Below are 21,895 nucleotides of genomic sequence, written 5' to 3'. Positions count from 1 at the left end.
AGGATGAGCTGGCAGATACTGTGCAGGAGGCAAGCATCAATACTGATATTGTAAGAGGAAGTTTTTCAGCATCCTTACTGTGGATTGTGTGAAAAAAGATATCCAAAGATTCCTTGTTGCTCTGGATTTGCCTGATTCCTAACCAGCTTTCTCTATCTTGGATGTATTTTTTCTTTTTAGCACTGTTTTGATCTTTTCTGCACCACTTTGAGTTTGGTGCAAGTCTTTGCTGGCCATAATACGAGCATTTTTACAGGTCTTTTCTCAAACTGTTCTTTTTTTTTTTTTTGCCCAGAGACGTGACAAGGCAGGCTGTCTAGATACCGTTTATTTCATATCATTTGGATAAAGAGTGAAGGACATAGCTTATATAAGCGGTATTCATTTTTTTTCCAACTCTGAAAGGTGTAATTTTTCTGACCTTTCATTTATTTCTGTAAGATTACTTTCTGAGACTGCCGTGAGTATTTTAAGCCGCCTCTCCACCATGCATAATAAGTCATTTTTGCAGGCTCGCTGTGATGAGCCTATAATTACGTCGGACTGGGGTCTCCTTTTGCTGCTGGCTCTGCTGCTGCTGGCGCTGGTCTACTCCTTCCTCTACCTGCCTGCCTCCGCCCAGCGAGCCCTGCTAGAGCAGGCCCTCAGCAGCAACAACACCACCACCGCCGTGACTGACTGATTCAGGGATGAACCGTGACAGAAGCTTCACGAATGGATAAGCAGACAAGCGAGGCCATCTTACATATGTAAATAGTGTGGACTGTACTGCTTGTCATTTTGCCCAACAAAAATCAAGAAGCTGTAAAGTGTCAGTAAGGAAACAGAGACATGGATACTTGAAGATGGATTTAAAGTGCGTTTAGACTTGGAGGGGTTTGTAATGAGCCATTTAGCGCCTCTGTGTTTCAGAGAAGAAAAAAAGTATGTAGCTGTGTTGAAGCACTGTATTTTCTGGAGGTCCTACTGGCCATGTTGTTCCTTCTATGTATATTAAAAATGGTATCAGGCATGTGTTCCTGTGCTTCTTTTTTTCCTCTTTAAACTTTGCCATGTGTTTTCAAGACCAATTGATAATAAAATGATATGCAAATCAATGAAATGCACTAAATCTGCACAAAAAGGCTGTTTTGTTCTAATTTCCCAACCCTGTTACAGTCCTGTGAAAATGAGTTTCACACCCTTAATGTTTTTGTAGAAATTAAGGAGTAAGTAGGAGCCAGGTGCTGCTAATAACATGCACTTGATTCACAGATCATCAGGAAGTGTGAGAAACTCTGAAGCTTTGGCAGTTGCTGGTCTGGATCATTAACAATTCCACAATCGTCCAAAGAGTGGATGTCCCAGCAAATTCCTCCCAAGGTCAGACTGTGAAATGTTCGAGGAACCTGCAAAAAATCCAACAGCTATATCTCTGCCGGCCACAGTTAGCATATAAAAGTTCATGACAGTATAATTAGATAAAGAATGAACAAGTATGGCGTGTTTGGAAGTGTTGCCAGGAGAAAGCTCCTCTAAAATCAACATTTTAGCTTGACTTATGTTTGCAAAGTTGCATCTGAACAAACCACAATACTTCTGGAACAATACCCTTTAGGCAAATGACACTAAAGTGAAGATGTTTGGCCATAAAGAACAGCACCATGTTTGGAAAACATCAACATGATCACGTAGAGTCCTGTGAAAATACATGAGCGAGTCACGAGAACAACTTAGTTACCTGCTATTCAATTTCTGCAAAGCAGACTTGGGTTTAAGACAAACGAAAAGCTCTGTTTGAATTACCTTTATTAAAAGATACAGGATACTAGATTTGACACCAATATTTAAAGATGCAGCACTTGATTGTTACAGGCTGAGGCATCAGATCCAGAAAACTTTTTTTTTTTCCTTTCTGCTATTCGTGCCTTACAAATGGTTCCCGTAAATACTGTATCCGCAGTATACGACCACTACTGACATCTGGATATCGCATCGCTAATATTTTTTTTCTTTTAATCACATTAAATCCTTAAAAAAAGAAAGAGAGAATCTTGCTAAACCATGCAACACCCAACAAGCCAACATTTACAGTTAGTCTTAGACCACGATGATTCACTCAAATGGTACTTCAGAGTTCAATATGTTCAGCTACAATGAAAATATCATATCCAAAGACTTGACACAATAATGATATTACGTATTTTTTAAGGGACACCAGTTTATCCCTTGATTTACTGCTCTCACATTCAAGCTCGAAAGCTGAATATTATTCACATCTTACGTCCTTGGTATAAGAGAGAGGTTTAGAAAGGTTTAATTTAGTTCATAAGCGTATCAAATCCTTAAGGACTTACATGCATCTCTTTCTACAATATACACAGTTCAGTTCCAGTCGTTCATTGGTCTGCTCCTTCAAATAAAACATGCCACAAAGTCTCGCGAGAACTGGCGCTTCGATAGCAAACACAAAAGTTAAAACACAGCATATGTATGAAAAACGAAGGCAAAAAGGTCGGGCCTTTTTAGTTGGAGTGTAATCTGGGTTTAGGAGAGATGATGCACCATTATGAGGGGAAGAGAGAATATGTGAAAAGTTATTATAATCAATAACAGAAAAAAAAAACATATGAGAAAACAGAAAACTGAGATGTTAAGAAAGACAGCAAATACAGTGTCAGTGAATCTAAATGATCTAAATGCACTTAATTAAAATGTATCCTATTTTGCTGCCACAGTCTCTCACTCCAAGTAATGCCCTGTGGGTTTCTAAGTGTATGATGCCAGTTCAGAGGCACAATTACGTTTGCTGTATGTTGGGAGCAGGTACGGTTGTGACACCTGTTGTTTCAGTATCTTTAAAATCACAAAATTTTGGACCTACAGTTCCTAAACTTTGATACAAAGTACCCACATTTGTTCACGACAAATAGCGCCAGTTTACATTTGTGCAAGATTATTACAGATGTTTAAGGGTGATGCTAAATATGTGCTGTTCCTACTTTCTTTTCTCCTACTCCCAACTGGTCCTGGTGGATGGTGCATCTTCAGGAAGAAACCTCTGCCGGAGGTTTCTTCCTGTTAAGAGGGAGTTCTTCCTCCTCACCATAGCCAACTGTTCAAAGATCTATATTTGTGAGTGTTTGATGTTATATTTTACTGAGCTATCATTGGGAACATTTTTCAGCTAAATGAGAAAAAATTGAGCACATTGTCTGTCACATGTGCTAATTCTGCTCCTCTACAGGCTAATCTGCCATAAGCTAACCTTTAAAGGTATTTAATTATTAATTTAATAATGATTTGAAACTGAATTGTCCCTTTTTAACTTCATTGGCTGCATTTAAAAAACATTTGCAGGTACACCACAGGCGATCTGTCTTTCAGTTCCCCAGGCTTTCTTTAAAATGAATAAAAACCAACAGTGTTCTTTTTTTTTAAGATGTAACGGAATGATTATGCTATTTTCTAACCCACCCTATCCCTGGTAGCAACTACAAATAACATTAGACTTATAAATAGTATTTATCTTTTAAAATCTCTAATTTTATCTCTAATTGTATGTGCACTAAAAAATTGTGTTGGTCCCAAAAAAATTAAAAAATTGAAACTTGAAAGAAAGAAAGAAAGAAAGAAAGAAAGAAAGAAAGAAAGAAAGAAAGAAAGAAAGAAAGAATGTTACTACCTAAAAATCTCTTATCCTTTAAGCTTACAATGTTAAACACCGAACACCAAAATTTCTCATCCATGGGATAATAAAGGTTTATTCTATTCTATTCTATTAAATCAGGGATGGACAGGGTAAACAATGATCTTGTCCCTCATTGGTATATGACACTGTTATAACCCACATGTTATAAGCACGCCTATTCTCTCCCACCCAGTGACACCCAGACATCAGCCGCTGTATTACTTAGAAACAGATGAAAACTCTAAACTGGTTCTGAGTTGTTTATATTTCTGTAGTTGCTTCTCAACCATTTGCAGCAGAAATGTGAGATACAATCTTGAAGTGTAAGTCACCCTAATTTTAAGGAGGAAAGTGTACCACAGGTGCACTTTGTGATTTTGAGGTTTTTTCAGCTAATCTGGTGCTTAATTGCCTCGATGAGCTGTCCCTGCTGCTGAGTTCACTCTGTGAATGGACCAAACAATGTTTTCTATCACCGGCATGTGCCTGCCCCTCTCATCTTCGCTTTTGTCTGTATCTCTGCTTTTTAAACTTGAAATGCTCTGATGTGTGAATCCGAAATCCCTCCTGCTGGTTCTGCAGGAGGTTTCTTCCTGTTAAAAGTGAGTTTCTTCTTCCCCACTGTGGCCAAGTGCTTGCTCATAGGGGTTGTTTGATTGGTCAGATTTTCTTTCTAATATTGTAGCGTCTTTACCTTACACTATAAAGCACTTAGAGGTGACTGTTGTTGTGATGTTGCTATAAAAAAACCTGTTCTAATGTGTGCTGCAAGCTGTTCAGGACATCTTGTCCCAGTTAACTCTATAATGATAAAATAAAAAAGAATAAATCCACCTTACTTACTGGACACAACAGCAGTCTCTGGAGTTTGTTTCCCTTCAGCTATAAAAACGATTTTGCCATGTTTATATTTTATTGGATTTGTGCCTTGAATGGATTAAACACCCTTTCATTACTTGCCTACACACGCCATGAGGAAGGAACTGAAAGCAAGCGGAAAGGGAGATTTCAGCATATGGTTAACTCTGAACAATAGTAGAGAAAGAGGGCATTCTCTTTTCTAAAAGTCTCAGTCACTCGTGGTTTTCTGGAGGCCTGCATGTAGTGCACTAAACAGAAAAGGAGGGAAAAGGTGGAAGAGAAGAGTTAGAAAACTTCTTGTTTTGGCCACTGCAAGGTAGCTCTCATGAAATGTGGCGGAAGATGACAGAGACAAGAGGGGATGAAGAATAGACGTGAAAGAAGGAAAGAGAGCAGAATTATTACTCTCTCTCTCTCTAACACACACACACACACTCTCTCTCACACACACACACACACACACACACACACACACACACACACACACACACACACACACACACACACATACACTCCCAATTGATTAATTCCAGTCCTTGCTGATATTGAGGTTCCACTCCCAGGATAAGTAGACGTTCTTGTCATCATCAGTGAAGCAGGACTTGATCTGATACTGGCCACGGGACATCACGCCTTTAGCTGCCTCATCGATCGGGCAAAGAAACTCCTGCTCCTCTGCGCGTGGGCCGTAACTTCCTACCATGTACACCGCCTTGTTCACTGTGAAGAGACGCAAACAGAGCATGTAGCTCTCTGAGTCTAACAATCTATCTGTGCATTCAGTGCAAACATTTCAAAGGTGCCATTTTCACCCTTCTGTACTTTTATTTTTGTACAATGTGTAAATATGTGACATACAATATTTTGTTCATAAAAAATTGAAAGACAAGTCCATTTCACTGACTGATGTTCAGTGTCTTTGTTGATGTATGTTTGGTTGCATTCAAACACAATATATGGACAATATGCAGAAGCTGCTCAGCCATGAAGCTCCCTGCACAAAGTTTTTGTGCTGATGTTAATGCCCGGGGAGGTTTGGATCTCTGCAGACGCTGAGTCATCAGCGTGTTGGTTACCCCCATCGTTAACGCTACATAGTCTGACACTTTGTGGCTGAGTTGCTATGGTTACTTAATGGTTCCACTTTGCAATAATACCACTTTAGATGATCGTCACATATTTAGGAGGGATAGAATTTAATGAACTGACTTGGTGCACCATGCTCGAATTAAGTGAGCTCTTTAGAATTACCCATTTTTCAGAAATGTTTGTAAAGGCAGACTGCATGGCTAGATGCTTGATTTTACACACCTGTGGCAATAGGATCCACCTCTTAACTTGGATTCAAAGGTTAAGACGTGTGTTCCAGCACTTTTTTTCATGACTGAACTTACTTCTCACTCCTTTTCTGTAGGTCACTTGACGGTACTTCAGGCCAGAAACTATTTCTCTGTTCACCTGCAGACACACATAGTTTCAAACATGTTCATTAATTTATGATTTCCTCTTTCCAGGCTGCCCCCACTCCCAAAAAAGAAATCAGTTCACACTGACTCAGTGAGCAAAAGGTAATTGAGAGTATCTAATTCACATAATGCATAATGCAGCATAAACCGATGTAAAAAAGAAATCTCCACACAACCTTAAGGATATCTTTGCTACATTAATGGAAACACATTTTTATGTACAAAAGGAAAATGAAGTAATTAAAGAAAAAATACCAGAAACTTAAACAAAATGTACATATCTGAGATTTGTAATCTTATGTGGACTAATTTAGTCCAGATCTTCTAACATGGGACACAAACAGAGATACTACAATTGCTCATCACTCACTATGCAAAGTGCCTTAAAACACAATTACCTTTTATTCAGATGAGACCACAGCTGGAAAAAACAGCTTCGTGTAATATGTAGCAGTATCCTTCCTCAGTCAATACATCCATCATTACAGTACTTCTGCTATTGGAGATTTACTGCTATCCGGCATCCTTTTGGCAAATTAAATCAATTTTTTCATAAGTAGCCCATAAGTAGTTTTTTTTAAGCAGATTTGTGTTGATTAGCTTGTATTTTATCCATTTCACAAAATGGGTTATAAGTTTCACTTTATTCGTTACATTTTAATGAGGTGAGAAAAAATACTAGTCTCAAGGAAAAAAGAGAGAAATTCTGGGATTGTCATTGTTTCTACACATACCCTTACACACACATAAGGTCTGTGGGACCTTAAACATTCAATCAATGAAGTAAACCATCGTTAAATGTAACAGCAAACTGCAGTGATAATCTTTGCCCAGCAGGTGTCCTCGCAGCACAGCTGAGCTGCTCATTCCCTGAGCTGTTTGGCTATTCTACCCACCTCTACCTTTTCCTTCAGGGCAAGATCTCCTGGGTCCTTCCTCAAGCCCAGTACTTCCACACATTCACACTTAGACACACACTGACCTATTTTCTAGGCTTACTTACTTACTCTTTGCTTTTCAATAAAGATCCAGGTGATAGGGTGACTCGCTCCTGGTGATTCATTCAAATTACTTCTGTATCATAACAGCAATGTTTAGCTTTCATCTCCAGGTCAATAGTATTTCCCACACTCTCAGACAATGAGACCTACGCAGGGTTATAGATGAGCTGGCTCCTGGTTGTCTTACAATCAGCTCCACCGAATTTCAAAAATGCGATAAATTACTATCCCTACTGACTCAAGGGAAGTTCCTACATGCAGCTAAACTACAGTTGAGTTCTGACCTTTTCTTATTTCTGTGGCAAATAATTAATGAAGTTACCCTCTGGGGAATTCACTTGGTTTCAAAAACATTTTCATCACCTCAGGTGTTTATTGTGAATGTGACAGCTAAACGTTGAGTGGTTTATTTGTAACAGAGAAAAGAAGGAAGAGATTAGAGGTGTGAGGAAGTGTGGATGGCAGGGCATGAAGTTTAAAAGAAGAGAACAGGGAAGTGAGGCAAGAGACAGGCAGGAAAGGATGACGATGTTGGGAAGAGGAGAGGAGAGTGTGGAGGCTGGGCGGGGTAGCATTTGAATGATTAAAGGAACATTATTAAAAGAGACAGAGGAAAGAGGAATTGAATTAAATCACTGCTATCATCATGCTTATTAATATAACAAATAAACTAGGAGGAATTTGGGCTGTTACTGGTGTCATAATGAGCAAACATAACTAACTGGATATTTACTTTTTTCTTTACATTTACATATATAAAAAAAAGTTCTGCATGCATTTGGCAATACGGAAACACATTCAAATAAAAATATAATTTTCATTTGCAGCATTTATAGCAATGTTATCCACACCTTTCAGGGAAATTTACAACATCAACACAATCATTAAAGTCACTTTCACACATGCACCACAACTCCGAACTTAGCCTGCCGGCTATCTAGCACAAAACCTGTGTGAAGGTGCCAGTGGGAGAATATTTTGGTTATGTGTGCTGCCTCCACTAAACCACACAGAGGACTTCCAGTAGTACAAAAGCTACTGAAGTGGACAATTTCCCACAGTGTGAGAAGTGACAGCTGTGGAAAATGACCCTACCTGTTTCTGTCTCCTTATAATTTTACAGTACGAGATGTAGTCAGTTGTGCACGATATCCTTTGAACACAGTGTTCTCACTGTATCCTGTACTGTGGCTGACAGATACCTTGTCCCTTTGCAAAGACAAATTATAAATCAAAAAGACAAAAAATAAACACCCCCCAAAAAAAAAAAAATCAGGAAATGATTGTTGAGGACTGATTCCTGCTGAACCTTTACCCCTGTCTGGACTGATTTCTGCCGGGTTGTAGAGAAAGAATTTGTGGTGAGATTCGAGTGTGCAACTGAGGTTATCGCATTAAAGAGACAACACTGAACATTTGTAAACATGAGAAACAAGTCTGGCCAAGAAAACACCAATGACGAGATGGATTTCAAAGTCAGGATATCTACAGGACATATACAGAATCGAAATGTCGTTTCTTCCTTCTTCTTCTTTTTTTTAAAGACTTACAATATGTATTGATAGTCTTTGTGCATTAGAGTATAACTGAGGAGAGGTCACTATGAGACTGATGCATGTCTTCAAATGTGGTTTATATGATGGAAAAATATGAAAATGGAGCTGTTAGTGTCATATATGTCTGGGTAAACCATAATGGGCTTCCACAAAGAGGAACATTCAGCTAATGCAGTTAGAAGAGAAAATAGTTCAAGAGAGATAAAAGCCCAGAAAAAAACATGAAACTGGAAGAGTTTGTTGAAGTGAAAAATCCCCCGAAAGCATTAAATGTGTAGCAGAGTGCAGTGACAGAAAGGAAGCTAATGAAAGGGCTCCGGAGAAAAAGAAACTGACAAATCTTCCCAGAGAAATTATTGTGTGTATCCTTCCTTTGAGCCTCAGTGTGTCAGAGTGGATCACAACCTCGAGTGTGCTCCTCCAATGGCTCCACCTAAGTGACCTCTACCTCCACCGCCAGCAAAGAATCAAGATGGACAGACTCTTCCAGTGAGCTGTCTGCAAACAGTATAAAAACATCTTGCCTTTTGGTGCAAACTGCCATATTCTGCAGTTCTGCCCTTGGCCTCTCAGTGTTCACGTAACAAAGACAGCTGATAACGTGAAAACTCCCACCGAGTCTTATTTCCACAGCATTAAAAGGGTTTCATCTCCAGCATGAAGCTTTACAAGCACTATAAAATTAAGCAGCACTGAAAAAGCCCATTAAAAAAAGATAATGGTCTGCTTTGATTTTGGTGGTTTAATTTTATAGCACGTGGTGGCTTACTCAGCACTGTGTCTCCCTTTCCACCTCTTAATCACTTCCAGTAGATACCTTCCCATCTGTTTGTTTCCATCCCTTACACACACACACACACACACACACACACACACACACACACACACACACACACACACAGTAACCCACACTAAGGCTCACCATCCTTAATATATCCTGTGTGACTGTATCTTTCCAACTTACCTTGAAGTGTATCTTTAGTCTGTATTTCACTCCCTCCTGTAAGGAGAAGCTCTTCTCCTTCAGAGCGATCAGGTCTCCTGCACAATCAACAACAAAGAAACAATAAAACATCCCTAATGGACCACATGACATGTATGACATCACTCACTCCACATGTAAAATGAATCGAAGGGTCACGCTCTTGTTGCTTCTTACATATCCAGAAATGTAGCTTACTGACTTACACAGCAACTGGAGAATTGCACCATAATATGACCACCATGATATAATTGTTTAAAGAGGAATGCCAGTGAATTCCCAGTATTGTCTTCTCATGTTTTCTGCTAAATTGGAAGGAATACATTTTAAAAAAAAAAAGTGCTCAAAGTTATAGTGCGTAACATTTTCCCCTTGAGATGTTAGTAGATTGCAGATTGTCCCTCCCAATTAAAGCACATAATCCTAGCTATGGTAGCTGACGTAGGACAAACATGTTTTTGGCAGCCAAAACCAAAAAGATGTGCCCCATCACGGACACAGCCGGTTAGAGTGTTTCGCTACTTTTTTACATGCTATATTTCAACATATTTTAATAATATTATATCAACAATAAATTATGGAATAAAAAACACATATATAGTCCATTAATGATTTTGCAATATTTAACACTATAACCCCAGAGTCACCATAAAATCTCTGAGTGTATTTAGCAAAGCTAAGTTTTGCCACTATCTGTGAAAGGCTGTCAGTCCACCGTTTACCTCAGCTATCAGCGCTGGAAGTGTCTATGTCTGTTTATTTGGGAGGATGTTGTAAAAGTTTGTGAAAGAAGTCAAAGAGTCAGCGCAGCTCACTTCTGACAAATGACAATAATATTGAGGTGAGTTGTTGAGAACTTTTCTGACAGCAGGTGCTGCTGTTTTTGCCATAGTTAGCCAAACCAAGCTAACTTTTAGTTATAAAGCACTTTAGAATAGTACTTAACATTATACATTATACAATACAAAAACAACTCTCAGTCAAACACTGTGGCCAATAAAAAGAAGTGGATTTTAAGAAGTGACTTAAAACAATTAGCCTCTGTTAGCATATGTTAGCCTCTGTTAGCATCTGTTAGCATCTATTATCTGCTGTTAGCTGGTATTAATGAAACTTTCTTTGAAGTGGATATAACTTTGTTGGACTCTGATGGTGAATAAACTATTATAGGATGTGAGAATATAATCAAGGAGAAAGTGCGATTTTAAGGACGCTCAATCCAAATATTACCAGGCATATTGTTAGCTTACTGTATAACTGGCTGGTATTGTATAACCCAGGGGTCAGCAACCTTTAAGACCCAAAGAGCCATTTGGACCCAGGTTCAACGTAAAAGAAAACAATGGGAGCCGCAAATACTTTTTGACATCTAAAATGAAGATAACACTGTATACATTGTTTTTTACCTTTATGCTTTGTGTGAAAAACTAAGGTGTGTTGCTTATGAAATCCATGAAGTGCTACAGAGAAAATTACATTTTATTTATGTAATTAACACATTTTGAACTCTTAAAGAAATATAACAAAAGGAAAGACACCCAGCTGAACTAAAATTATCCAAGTAGCAAACAAAAACTGTTGTGAGCCTCCACCCTTATGTTGCCTTTGGGCTTTTGGAGCCTTGACCTGACTTTTAAAAAATAATTGGAAAAAAAGCACTATGCCGCTAAAAAATGAAAAATAGATATTTGCAAAATTCTGCCTAAATATGTATTTTACCACGTTAATGTGTGTGGCGGGGCGTGGTCTGCAGGGGAGGCGGACGCACCTGAGCGGCACCCGCAATCACGCCTCGCCGCCTTAACGTCTGTGCCATCTATGCTGTTGTGTTGTTGTTGGTATGTGTCGGGCTGTGAGCTGCAAAGCTACAGCCGGCTGTATGCGTACAGCACGTTCATGCAAACATCGTCGGGTCTGCCGTGGTATGTTTACAATGGGACTTCTGCTCCTGAACCTCTGCGCACAGCGTCTGAAAATCGGGGCTGTACGAAGTCACTTTCATCTTTACGCAGGACTGTAAGCTGTCATCTGTGAGGCGTGAGCGGTGTTTATTTTTAACATAGTTCACGGTGGAGAATAGCTGCTGACATAATGTGGATCCGAAGATCCATAATTGGCCTACCTGGGGTTGAAAGTCTCGATAAATGCATGGCGTTTAGGCGGGTATATCGGCTTCCGCGAGTGTGACGCTTATTTTGAATGATGAAAAAATAATAAAATATAATTTTATTTTTATATTTCAATATCACAATAATCTTCCAATTTAGAACTACAAGTTGAAAAAAGAACTAACATAAATAAAATACACTTCAGCTAAATACTTCTAATTTATTTTTTCAAGCCACGCGGAGCCGCACTATACGGACTAAAGAGCAGCAGGTTGCCGACCCCTGGAATAACCTGTCAGTTGTAGGTTGACTGGAGGGAACATGGCACTTTCCATAAAATAACCTATGAAAACGCATCAATTTCTTGGAAGATGACTAATTTATGTACCTTTTTTTTTTTTAAATTATGAAATAACCTGAAAAAAATTGCTGACTACCTTTAAAGGAACTCTGACATACTGGTTATTTATTGTTACTGGGTAAAACCAGTATGGTTTCTTTGTACAGTAAAAGTGTCTCAGTTGTGTGGTGTGGTTGAATGAGTTCATACTGCAGTGGGGGCAAAGCATCCTGGCCCATTGAAAAAGCACAGAGCAATCAGAAATGCATCCACTGCCTAATCACTTTATATGTCAATTTAAACCAAACCATCAGTCCTGAGTGCTTCCTAATGGACAAAGAGAAACAAAAGAGGAAGCAAAGGAGGAGGAGATGAAGGAGAGATAGAAGAATGGGGCAAATAAAAAAAACAGATAGCAGTGATATGATGCGAGGAAGAAGTGAGGCAGTCAGAGAATAAAAGCAAGACATCTTAAAAATCCACGTAGATGTAGTACATTTAAATTCGCAATAAATAAATAAATATAAACTCCTAACTGTCCCTACAGTATGTGGTTATGTCTTAATTTTGACAATCTGCACATCCCCTTGTGGTTTGGGAGCTTCTTGTTGCTGTGAGATAAAGTCATCAGATAAAAACCAAACATGCCATTTACCTCGGTAGCTTCTCCATCTCTATTTCTGTCTCATTTCTTTGGACTCATCTCCCTCTCTGAACTGCAGCCTGTAACCCCCCTCTCATATACCCTCCACCTCCTTCCTCTCCCTACTCTCGTCTCAGGAGACAGAGAGAAGAGAAAAGAAGCTGGCCACCCTTGGGAGCGTCTGACTGAGAAAATAGGTCAATGTGGAAAGCTGTCTACCTGTTCTCCCCCCCCTTCTCTCTTGCAAAAAAACGCAAGCAGGTATGAACACCAGCAAGTATGCATGCAAGGATACACACACACACAAACACACACACAACACACAGACAAATACACCCAATGATCGCATAGGCTTTCAGCCTAAACCTTACACTTTGCACATATTGGACCAATGGCGATCACTGCTTGTTATTTTTTATGCCACAAAATCACAAATTTGTCATTTTCTTTGTCAAGTCAGTTTTAAGTAGTCATTCTGGTTGCTGACCTAATTCAAAGGTCAATTATAGAATTATATTCTGTAGCAGGGTTAATCATATCTATATCTTTTATTTAATAATAATAATACATGGATATTACAGCGGTGCTACATGAGTATCATACTATAGAGAAGCCTTCTACTTTTTTTTATTCCACTCCATTAATCTAACAGCTACACGTGCTTGTATCACACTCTTCAGACTAGTTATTCATTTAAAATTCATGCACACTTTATATTAAATATGATGCATTAGCGCACCTTAAACTCACCAGCCGTATACAAAGCAGTCATTAGTAGTTAACAGCTGGGCGGATGTGTAGTGGCACAGCAGCGAAAAAAATGTCAAAACAGCTGCATAAGTTATGATTTTGACCCGATACCGGTGCTGCATAAGAGTCAAAAGACCACACTGGGATAATTGTGTAGCTGACTTGAGAAACATCCACCCAGTGTTTGTTGATACATGTCAGTCAGGGCTATAATTGACTGATGACACCACTATCTGTTAACACTGCCTACACAATTATGCCTCTGTGTGTAGTCCAGGGTTCGTTTATCATTAGCAGCAAAGGTTATTCTGAATGGGTCAGTTCATCAAACACTTCCCACCTCATCATTCATTTTAGATGTTTTTTTCCTAGCGTTATTTTAAAACTGCATTATCTAGAAAACCACTTTTTATGGTGAATTCCTGCTTCTCTGTGGAATCCCAGGAGTGTAACCCAGGTTAATATAAAATGATGGATTACGAAAATGAACATTTTATTTACAGCGGTCAAAGATTATAATAATATATATAATAATATATATATATATATTTTAAATGTGTTTGTTTTAAAATAAATGGCCTAAATTTCACTCAGTGCCTGCTATTTACTGGGTGAAACTGGATTTGACATCAAGCAGTGCTATAAAAAAATGTCTAAAAATGTTTTACCTTCATCCCTTAAAGCATTTTTATTAGCAAGCTAATGACAGTAGGGGCCTGAAAAGTTGTCATTAAGAATTGCATTTTTGCCCTGGCACCTTTTTAAGCCAATGTGGCGAACACCTTCATCTTAAATGCAAAACATCTGCAGTTCAAGACCAGAAAGAGACACAATCTCAGCTTCACAGATTCACAAGCTAGGACCCTCCTAGTGCTGGCCCCCAGCTTGGATAAATGGGGGGGTGGGGTTGTGTCATATAGGGTGTAAACGAGTCATCCCTTCAGAAATAAGGAGCCAGCTACTTAGCTAATAGATATGATAAGTATAAGATGTGACAATATGATAATTGTGGAGCACTCAAATCACAGAAAAACGAATCAGTAACACGTTGCAGAGCAAACATTCGGACATTAGACACCAGCTTGTGGTAAAAGTGCTCATCCTCTTTCACCTCTGTTTCATCCTCTGACACTCAAACAGCTGAGGTAAAATATTCAGGCTAGCATCCTGTTCTTTTGAATAAATCATCATGTTTTCTGTTCACTCTCAGTCGACTTTATTATATGCATTACACATAAAAAATATACCCTTGAAGTATCACTGACATAAGACACACAGAATATAATAAATGTTGCAGAGGCTGCTTGGTGTCGAGTGTGTGTCTGAATAAATGCGCAGCAGCATGCACGCTCAGCAAAACAACCCCGGGAACATGAAAGTTTAACAAAGCCAGTGCTTGCATTTAGGACACCAAAGCACCAAATGTCAAAGTCACGGATATTGCATTGTGCAGTGTGGCCACACAGAGTGCAATATGTGGTATACAATATATTAGAGCTTTAAGTTAGACTTTTCTACTTGGTTATATGGTTTTTAGTAAAGCTTACATAAGGTTGAAATACAAATTTTAAAAAAATAAGAAAGGACAAAAGTGGCTTGGCACCAGATTTTTATAACATGCATGCAATACAAGATATCTATTATTAAACATTATACTTTTCACAGGAAAAAAATCTCTATCTATATACCTGATAGTCTTGCTGCTATTTCCACTGAGAAAAAAAAACCCTTAAAAAGCTATTTTTGTGCAGAAACAAGGCATTTCTTGTGTTTCAGTGCATTAACACCCAGGCTCACTCAACTAATTAGAAATGACAAAAATAAAACACCAGAAAGTGTCATTCAAGTAAAACTGAAATGGATGGCAACAGTAAAGAGATGTTGATGACTGGCAGGATAAGTAGAAGATGGTTTATTCAAAAGAAGAAACATCAAATAAGTGCATGTGAGCAAGAACGTGGTTTTCAATTCACGTTCTTTGATTTATATTATTCCTTTCATTTAGTTGTGATTAAACAAGATCAATGTTCAATACACAGGCCAATATTACCTAAAGCCCTTCCCCTTCCTGATTTTTTACTTTTTTGCATTTTTGTCACATATACAGGTTTCAGTTCGTCACACAAAGATAACCAGCGTCAATGCAAAATGCAGTTTTTAAATAATGGATTCATTTATTGAAGGAAAAAGTTATCCAAACCTACATGGCCCTGTGTGATAAAGCGATTGCCCCCTAAACCTAATAACTGGTTTTGCCACCCCTAACAGGGAGAACTGTAATCAGGTGTTTGTGATAGAAGCCAATGAGTCTTTCAAATCACTGTGGAGGAATTTTGGCCCACTCTTCTTTGCAGAATTGTTTTAATTAAGACACATTGGAGGGTTTTTGAAGATGAAGGTCATGCCAAAGCATCTCAGTCAGATTAAAATCCTAATGCTGACTGGGACGCTCGAAGACCTTCATTTTGTTTTTGGGGTTTTTTGAGCCATTCAGAGGTGGACTGGCTTTTGTGTTTGTCCTGCTGCATAACCCAAGTCCACCTGAGCTTTAGGACATGAACAGAAGGCCAGACATTCTCCTACAGGATTTTGAAAAAGATGAAAAAGAGTTTTCACATGACTGTATATGATCCTGTTAGAATAGAATAATATATTACATAATGTAACTGGACCACAGAGCAAAGTCTGCTTTCCACCCACCTTGTTGTTGTGACAGAGACTGGGTACTTTGATATACGAGGTAGATTTCACACCCTCTGGGTGAATGAGGGGACGGCTATGATTTCAGATGTTAAGGTTAGGATGTGGACCCAAGTAACCTTGCCAAAAGTGAAAGGTCCCTGATGGGATGACCAGTCAAGCGTGCAGTCAGGCTGAGTGTCTGCTTTCTCTTCTCCCCACACACTGTCAGGTCAGTAAACTCTACTATTGTGCAATATCACCCTATATTTTTTCCAACCCTCTCCACTTCTGTAACATCAATACACACACACACACACACACGCACGCACGCACGCACGCACGCACGCACACACGCGTCGTATACAAACACAGCCTAGAGTGCAAAATGGGATCTCTAATGCATCCACTGAAGTGGTTTTAGCTATCTGACTGCAACATGATACCAGCATGGCTTATAGTGTTATTATGCTGCAGCTACTCTGTAGATTCATGCTTTCGCCAATCTCTCTTTTTCTTTTTAGTTCAAAACATGAACATGAATATCTCAAAGATTAAAGACTGATATATCCACTGGTCCTCCTTACTATCAAAATTAATCAGAATCAGTCATTTGGTACATTAAAAAATGTTGAAGTGTTGGATAGTTCAAAGATGTGGTTTATTTTACAGTGCTGTGAAACTGAAATAAGCATTATTCCGAATTATTGTCATTGAGTGACTTTTTTTTATTAGTGTGTGCACAAATATTGGACTTTGCAGGAGTGCTGGACTATATTATATTAATATATTATTAACTAGCCAGTTATCAGACATTTTTTGATGTATTTGTCCCAAATTACAGATCCTGATTCATTTTGATGGTAAGAAAGATCAGTGAAGATGGTTTTGAGGTATTTATTCAATTCAATTCAATTTTGTTTATACAGCGCCAAATCAAAACAAGAGTCGCCTCAAGGCGCTTCATATTGTAAGGTAGACCCTACAATAATACAGAGAAAAACCCAACAATCATATGACCCCCCATGAGCAAGCGCTTTGGCGACAGTGGGAAAGAAAAACTCCCTTTTAACAGGAAGAAACCTCCAGCAAACCAGGATCAGGGAGTGACGGCCATCTGCTGTGACCGGTTGGGGTGAGAGAAGGAAGACAGGATAAAAGAGTGCAACATGTTCAAACATTTCCACAGCAAAAAAAACAAAATTGAAAGGGGGTCTTTGGACCATTTTTCAAAACAAATATAACTTTAAAAGTATTTGATATATAAAGCTAAAAATTTCACAGCACTCATTATATATGTTCAATCTTTGCATCATGAACATTTTTATGCAAATCTGCAAACGTTTAAGCAGAAAATGTTCTCGAAATCGACAGATTTGAGATGGAATGAATAAAGCAAGGCCTCCATTATTAGTTATTAAGGTTTTTTTTGTCTGCTTGCTATGATGATGAGCATAAATGTTATTGTAACAAAAGCTTTCAGAGCAGTACTTGAATTAAATCATTTTTAGAAACTAAACCTTTACTCCCTGAGTCTTCGCTTGTATTGAAATGGTTCTCCAGATATTTCCAGAGGTTTGAATTCCACTTCTATGGAGAAGTACAGGAATTATGACCTGGTAAAAACAGTATCCTGCATTTTCCATAATTCGTGTTATTACCACTCATTAAAGCCTGTTTCCCTGACAAACTCATACATATTCCACACCTGCAGGTTGTCATAAAGGTTTCCGCAGCCCACGCTGAAATAAACTCATGACTCACTATGACATCACCTTAGCTATTGTCCCACACTTCATTCAGCTCCTGCAAGGCCACAGTAGACATTATACAGCTTTAGTCATTGGATAGCTGAGTCTATCTGAACATCTTGTACATAATCAATGCCGTGTCCTTTTAAAATCTATGCCACTTTGTAATGCAGTGTTTCTTTTAATGGGCAGCACCCAAGCTTAGCCCAAGATTACTCCAATGATTTTCAGTTTGAAAACTTTAGATGTGGAAACATAGCATGCTCTTCAAGCTCCATACAGTCCAGCAGAGCCTTTTACTCTGAAACAAGCGCTCCTAGATGCTTTTCATCGCTCTGCATTTGTATTAGTGGAAGCTGCACAGTACAAAGTCAGCATTGCCTAGCAACCAGGTGACCTTTCTTATTAGCTGTGTGTGAATGTGCATGTATGAGTGACTGTGATTGTAACAGGCAGGGAAATCCTCACATCAGGGTGGGGAAGCAAACCGGCATGCACTTAAATACAGCGCATGCATATCAGACTTGTGAATACACACACACACACACACACACACACACACACACACACACACAGATGTCTCTTATAGGAAGTGACATACACTTACAATTACCATTCAACACATGCACACACTGTAATTAAATATGAGAAAGATCACTCTCTGTCCTTAGTTTGCCACAGGGAGAAAAAAAAGAGTATGTCCACTAAGCAAACATCTAGCTGTCTCCCCTCTCTCGAGCACTGGCACACCCACTGCAGTCTTACTGCACATAAAATGCAGCACAGTGGGATGGGATGCCTTGCTTCAGGGCAAAGCATTAAACTGTTTAAGTGAACAGAAACACCATATCGTATCCACAGCTGGACAAGGTTAGAGAGAAAAAGTAGTTTGGTGAAGAAGTGACGAAACAGAGGCACTGCGTACCTGTCAGGTCCATAGTTATTGGTTCAGGAGCATCATCGCACAGCAGGGTCAATCTGGTCACCTTGACATTAGGACCAGAGGCGTCTGAAGAGGAGAAACAGTCCATTATTGCAGAATTCAAGTACCTGCTTGGCTTTTGTTTGTTCAGTTTTCATCTTTTCTTTTTTTCCTGATTGACTGAGCTCCACATCATGAACAGTAGCAGGGAAAATGAACAAGCTGGCCACATTAGATATCACTTATTTGATCTGTAATCAGAGGCTGGCCATTGCACTAATGCTGGAATATCAAAAGGCATCTTAAAATACAGTATCTAACATTTAGAAACACTAGAAAAACGTATTGTCCCAAGCTGGTATTTAGAGATAGTTTCGGTATTCAGCATACAGCTTCTCTTCGACGATAAAGTCATCTCCCCTCTTTGCTGCTTTTCCATTGTCTCATTATAGCCTTTCTTACAGAATTCAATGCTACTAAGCTGTAGATGAGGTGGTGCTGAGTTACAGCAGTGAGGGAGTCAGAGCTGTACTGATATCAGCTGCCATAACACTGGCTGCTGGGTTAGAGATGCTGAGACAAGCAGGTCCGTAGGAAGTTTGTGTGTGTGTGTGTGTATGTGTGTATGTGCAGGTTTGTGCATCACAAATTGTTGTTGTAAGTGGACAGTATTAAAGTATAAAGCTGCAGTAAGACTGGGCACCAGCGTGAATCATGAATCTTCCTCTTCCACGGCCAAAGAATAAACACACGCCAACCTGCCATCATTGCTTCTGGCCCCAGCAGGGTCTGCTTGTACTTCACCAGACTTTCATCATCCTTGTCCAGCTCCTGAATCTCCTGCAGGGACTTTTGAGCTGGAGGGTTGTAGTTGAGATTTCGCTCATCATCTTCCTCCTCGATGGGCAAGTCATTCTTTTCAGCAATCAGACCTTTGAGAAAGAAGAAAGAATATCATATTACAGATGCACATTTTCTTGCAGTTTGCAGGCTAGGTGGGACCAGTGTTTATATCATGTACATTTCCACCCCCACTTACTCACCGTCATCATCATGTTATTTTTTTCATATTTAAATCATTAACACTAAAAATCTGTTTTTAAAAAGTGAATATTGTTTACACTTCACACCTTTGGACTATTAATGTTTAGATGTGTTTACTTGCAGTTGCACTACATTAGCAGGATTAGCACAAACTAGCTGCTATATATTTTCTAGCTGAGTATTTCATCCATTTATTTTAGAAGCTTGTTTCTGCTACTAAAAAAAAAACCATTGCCATGTTAAAATTTTTTACTTATTAGCTCACAATGTTGACTTAATGACTTTTAACCTCCCAGGACCTGGCGTCCACATATGTGGACATAACATTTTGGGTTGTCTATATTTTTCTCTACAAGGGCCTGATATCCACTTACGAGGACATTATACTGCCACTGTTCTATCAGAATTTAAAATCAGTGGCCTCTTATTTGGATCTCATTTTTCTCAGAAACAAAAATGAGGTAAAAAAAATAAATAAATAAAAAAAAAATCAGGTAATTCTTTGTTTTTACATTCATCAGGTCCAAATCACCCCAAATAGCAAAGAGAAATTAAAAAGGCATGTCATGAAAGAGTTCGGGTCTTAGGAGGTTAAAATTATTTTGTTAATTTCAAGTTATTTTCCCAGAAAGTTTACATTAGTAAGTTGAAATTTTTACTTGTGGATGGGAAAAAATGTTTTTCCTTCTTTCAGTTGCAGAAACAAGCTTACATATAGCCTTTTATTTGTCTCATATTGTAGAGCATACTGTTCACATGCTATTCACATACTGGATAGCAACAAACAAACAGAGCAATGTTAGCGGTAGCAAGCTAAACACAATCTCAGTTGTGATTACAATTTTCAAAACTTGACACAGATGAGCACTTCTGAAACATTTATAGTGTAAAACGCAATGCTGTCCATGGCAACACATCTAATCTGAAGAAACGCCTGGTCAAGTACAAAATAAATAAAAGCTAAAGGGTGTATTGTATTTGGTAACCTGGTAGCCAAATGTTAGCTAATGTTAGCATGCCTCCTTCCAACTTTTACGAAGTTGAACCCACAGCACATGATGATGAAGAAATGTTTATTCATGCACTGACATGTTCTCCAGGGAGTCTAATAAGCTGTTATCAGAAATATGTGTGGTTAACATTTTTACATTAACGGCACTGAAATTTCTTATTAGCATGCTAATTACGCTAAACATGTTAACCATATGTGAGATAGTATGCCTAAAACCTAAGTATACAGTAAGCAATAGTTGTCTAAGATTACTATTTAATACTGTTGTATGCAAACACTGTGACAATGGCATCAACATCACTGACATTATCAGACAATATGGAATTACTTTGTAAGCAAAAATTTGCACTCTATCATTCTAAAACAAGTAAAGTATCAATAAACAAGTAATTAGTACTAAATTCCAAGTACTGGTACAGGTATCAAATGTGAAACGTACTCAGCCCTTAATTACCGTCCTACAAAATACCTTAGGTTTGACAAGCACCTGTATACTATCAAGAAGCCAGTTATAACTGTCTGCCTGACAGTCATCTAATTGCAAGTAAGGAGAACAACCCTGTCAGCAACGTTCATCTGCAGTAAATATTTCTGTTATATTTCTCAGGCAACACAGGCAGGATTGCTTCGTGTCAGCTATATGATGCCTTTTACTCCACATAAGTCTGCTGGCTGCAGCCATCCGGAGTTTGATTTCATCAGGGATTTTGATTCAATACTGAAATTTACAGACATTCGATAATGTGTTCTGCAAGCCAAAATTTCATTTCAGCATCTCCATCTCATGTGCACCTCCAGAGAGCGATGCTTGCAGGCCGGAATAGTTATATAAATGAAAGGATGTGACCAGATAATGCTACATACATGAAAGCTTGTCAGCACTGGCTCATATTTACAGGGATGTACAAAACGTCTAAAACAGGTTGTAGAATTTTGTACATTAGATATCAATTAATTAATTTTTTTTAAGTTTACTTTATTTTTACATAGGGACAAGTGTGTTATAGGAACCAGGCAACACCCCACAGCAAAGCTAGATTGCCTGTCGCTAGTTAGGTATTTATAACAACAATGTTTCAGTTTAATTTTAAAATTTTTAAATTATCCCAA

At 38.6% G+C, this 21,895-nt stretch overlaps 1 protein-coding gene across 1 annotated transcript in view; it reads right to left on the bottom strand.

The window, feature by feature from the left end:
* Nucleotides 1-3,678: 3,678 nt before the first annotated feature.
* arhgdig (Rho GDP dissociation inhibitor (GDI) gamma) overlaps nucleotides 3,679-21,895 on the bottom strand; it is a 45,023-nt gene continuing 26,806 nt past the window's right edge. Inside the window, exons 2-6 of the mRNA XM_063470563.1 lie at nucleotides 19,488-19,661; nucleotides 18,733-18,816; nucleotides 9,519-9,595; nucleotides 5,926-5,989; nucleotides 3,679-5,251 (exon numbers count right to left, since the gene is read on the bottom strand). Of these exons, the coding sequence (XP_063326633.1) occupies nucleotides 5,055-5,251; nucleotides 5,926-5,989; nucleotides 9,519-9,595; nucleotides 18,733-18,816; nucleotides 19,488-19,661 (596 nt within the window). The 3' untranslated portion in view covers nucleotides 3,679-5,054. The remainder of the gene's footprint in view (nucleotides 5,252-5,925; nucleotides 5,990-9,518; nucleotides 9,596-18,732; nucleotides 18,817-19,487; nucleotides 19,662-21,895) is intronic.

This window comes from Pelmatolapia mariae, linkage group LG4, assembly GCF_036321145.2.
Source record: "Pelmatolapia mariae isolate MD_Pm_ZW linkage group LG4, Pm_UMD_F_2, whole genome shotgun sequence".
NCBI classification, from domain to species: Eukaryota; Metazoa; Chordata; class Actinopteri; order Cichliformes; family Cichlidae; genus Pelmatolapia; species Pelmatolapia mariae.
The sequence above is the reverse complement of the archived record's forward strand: the minus strand, read 5'-3'. Positions and strand labels throughout refer to the sequence as shown.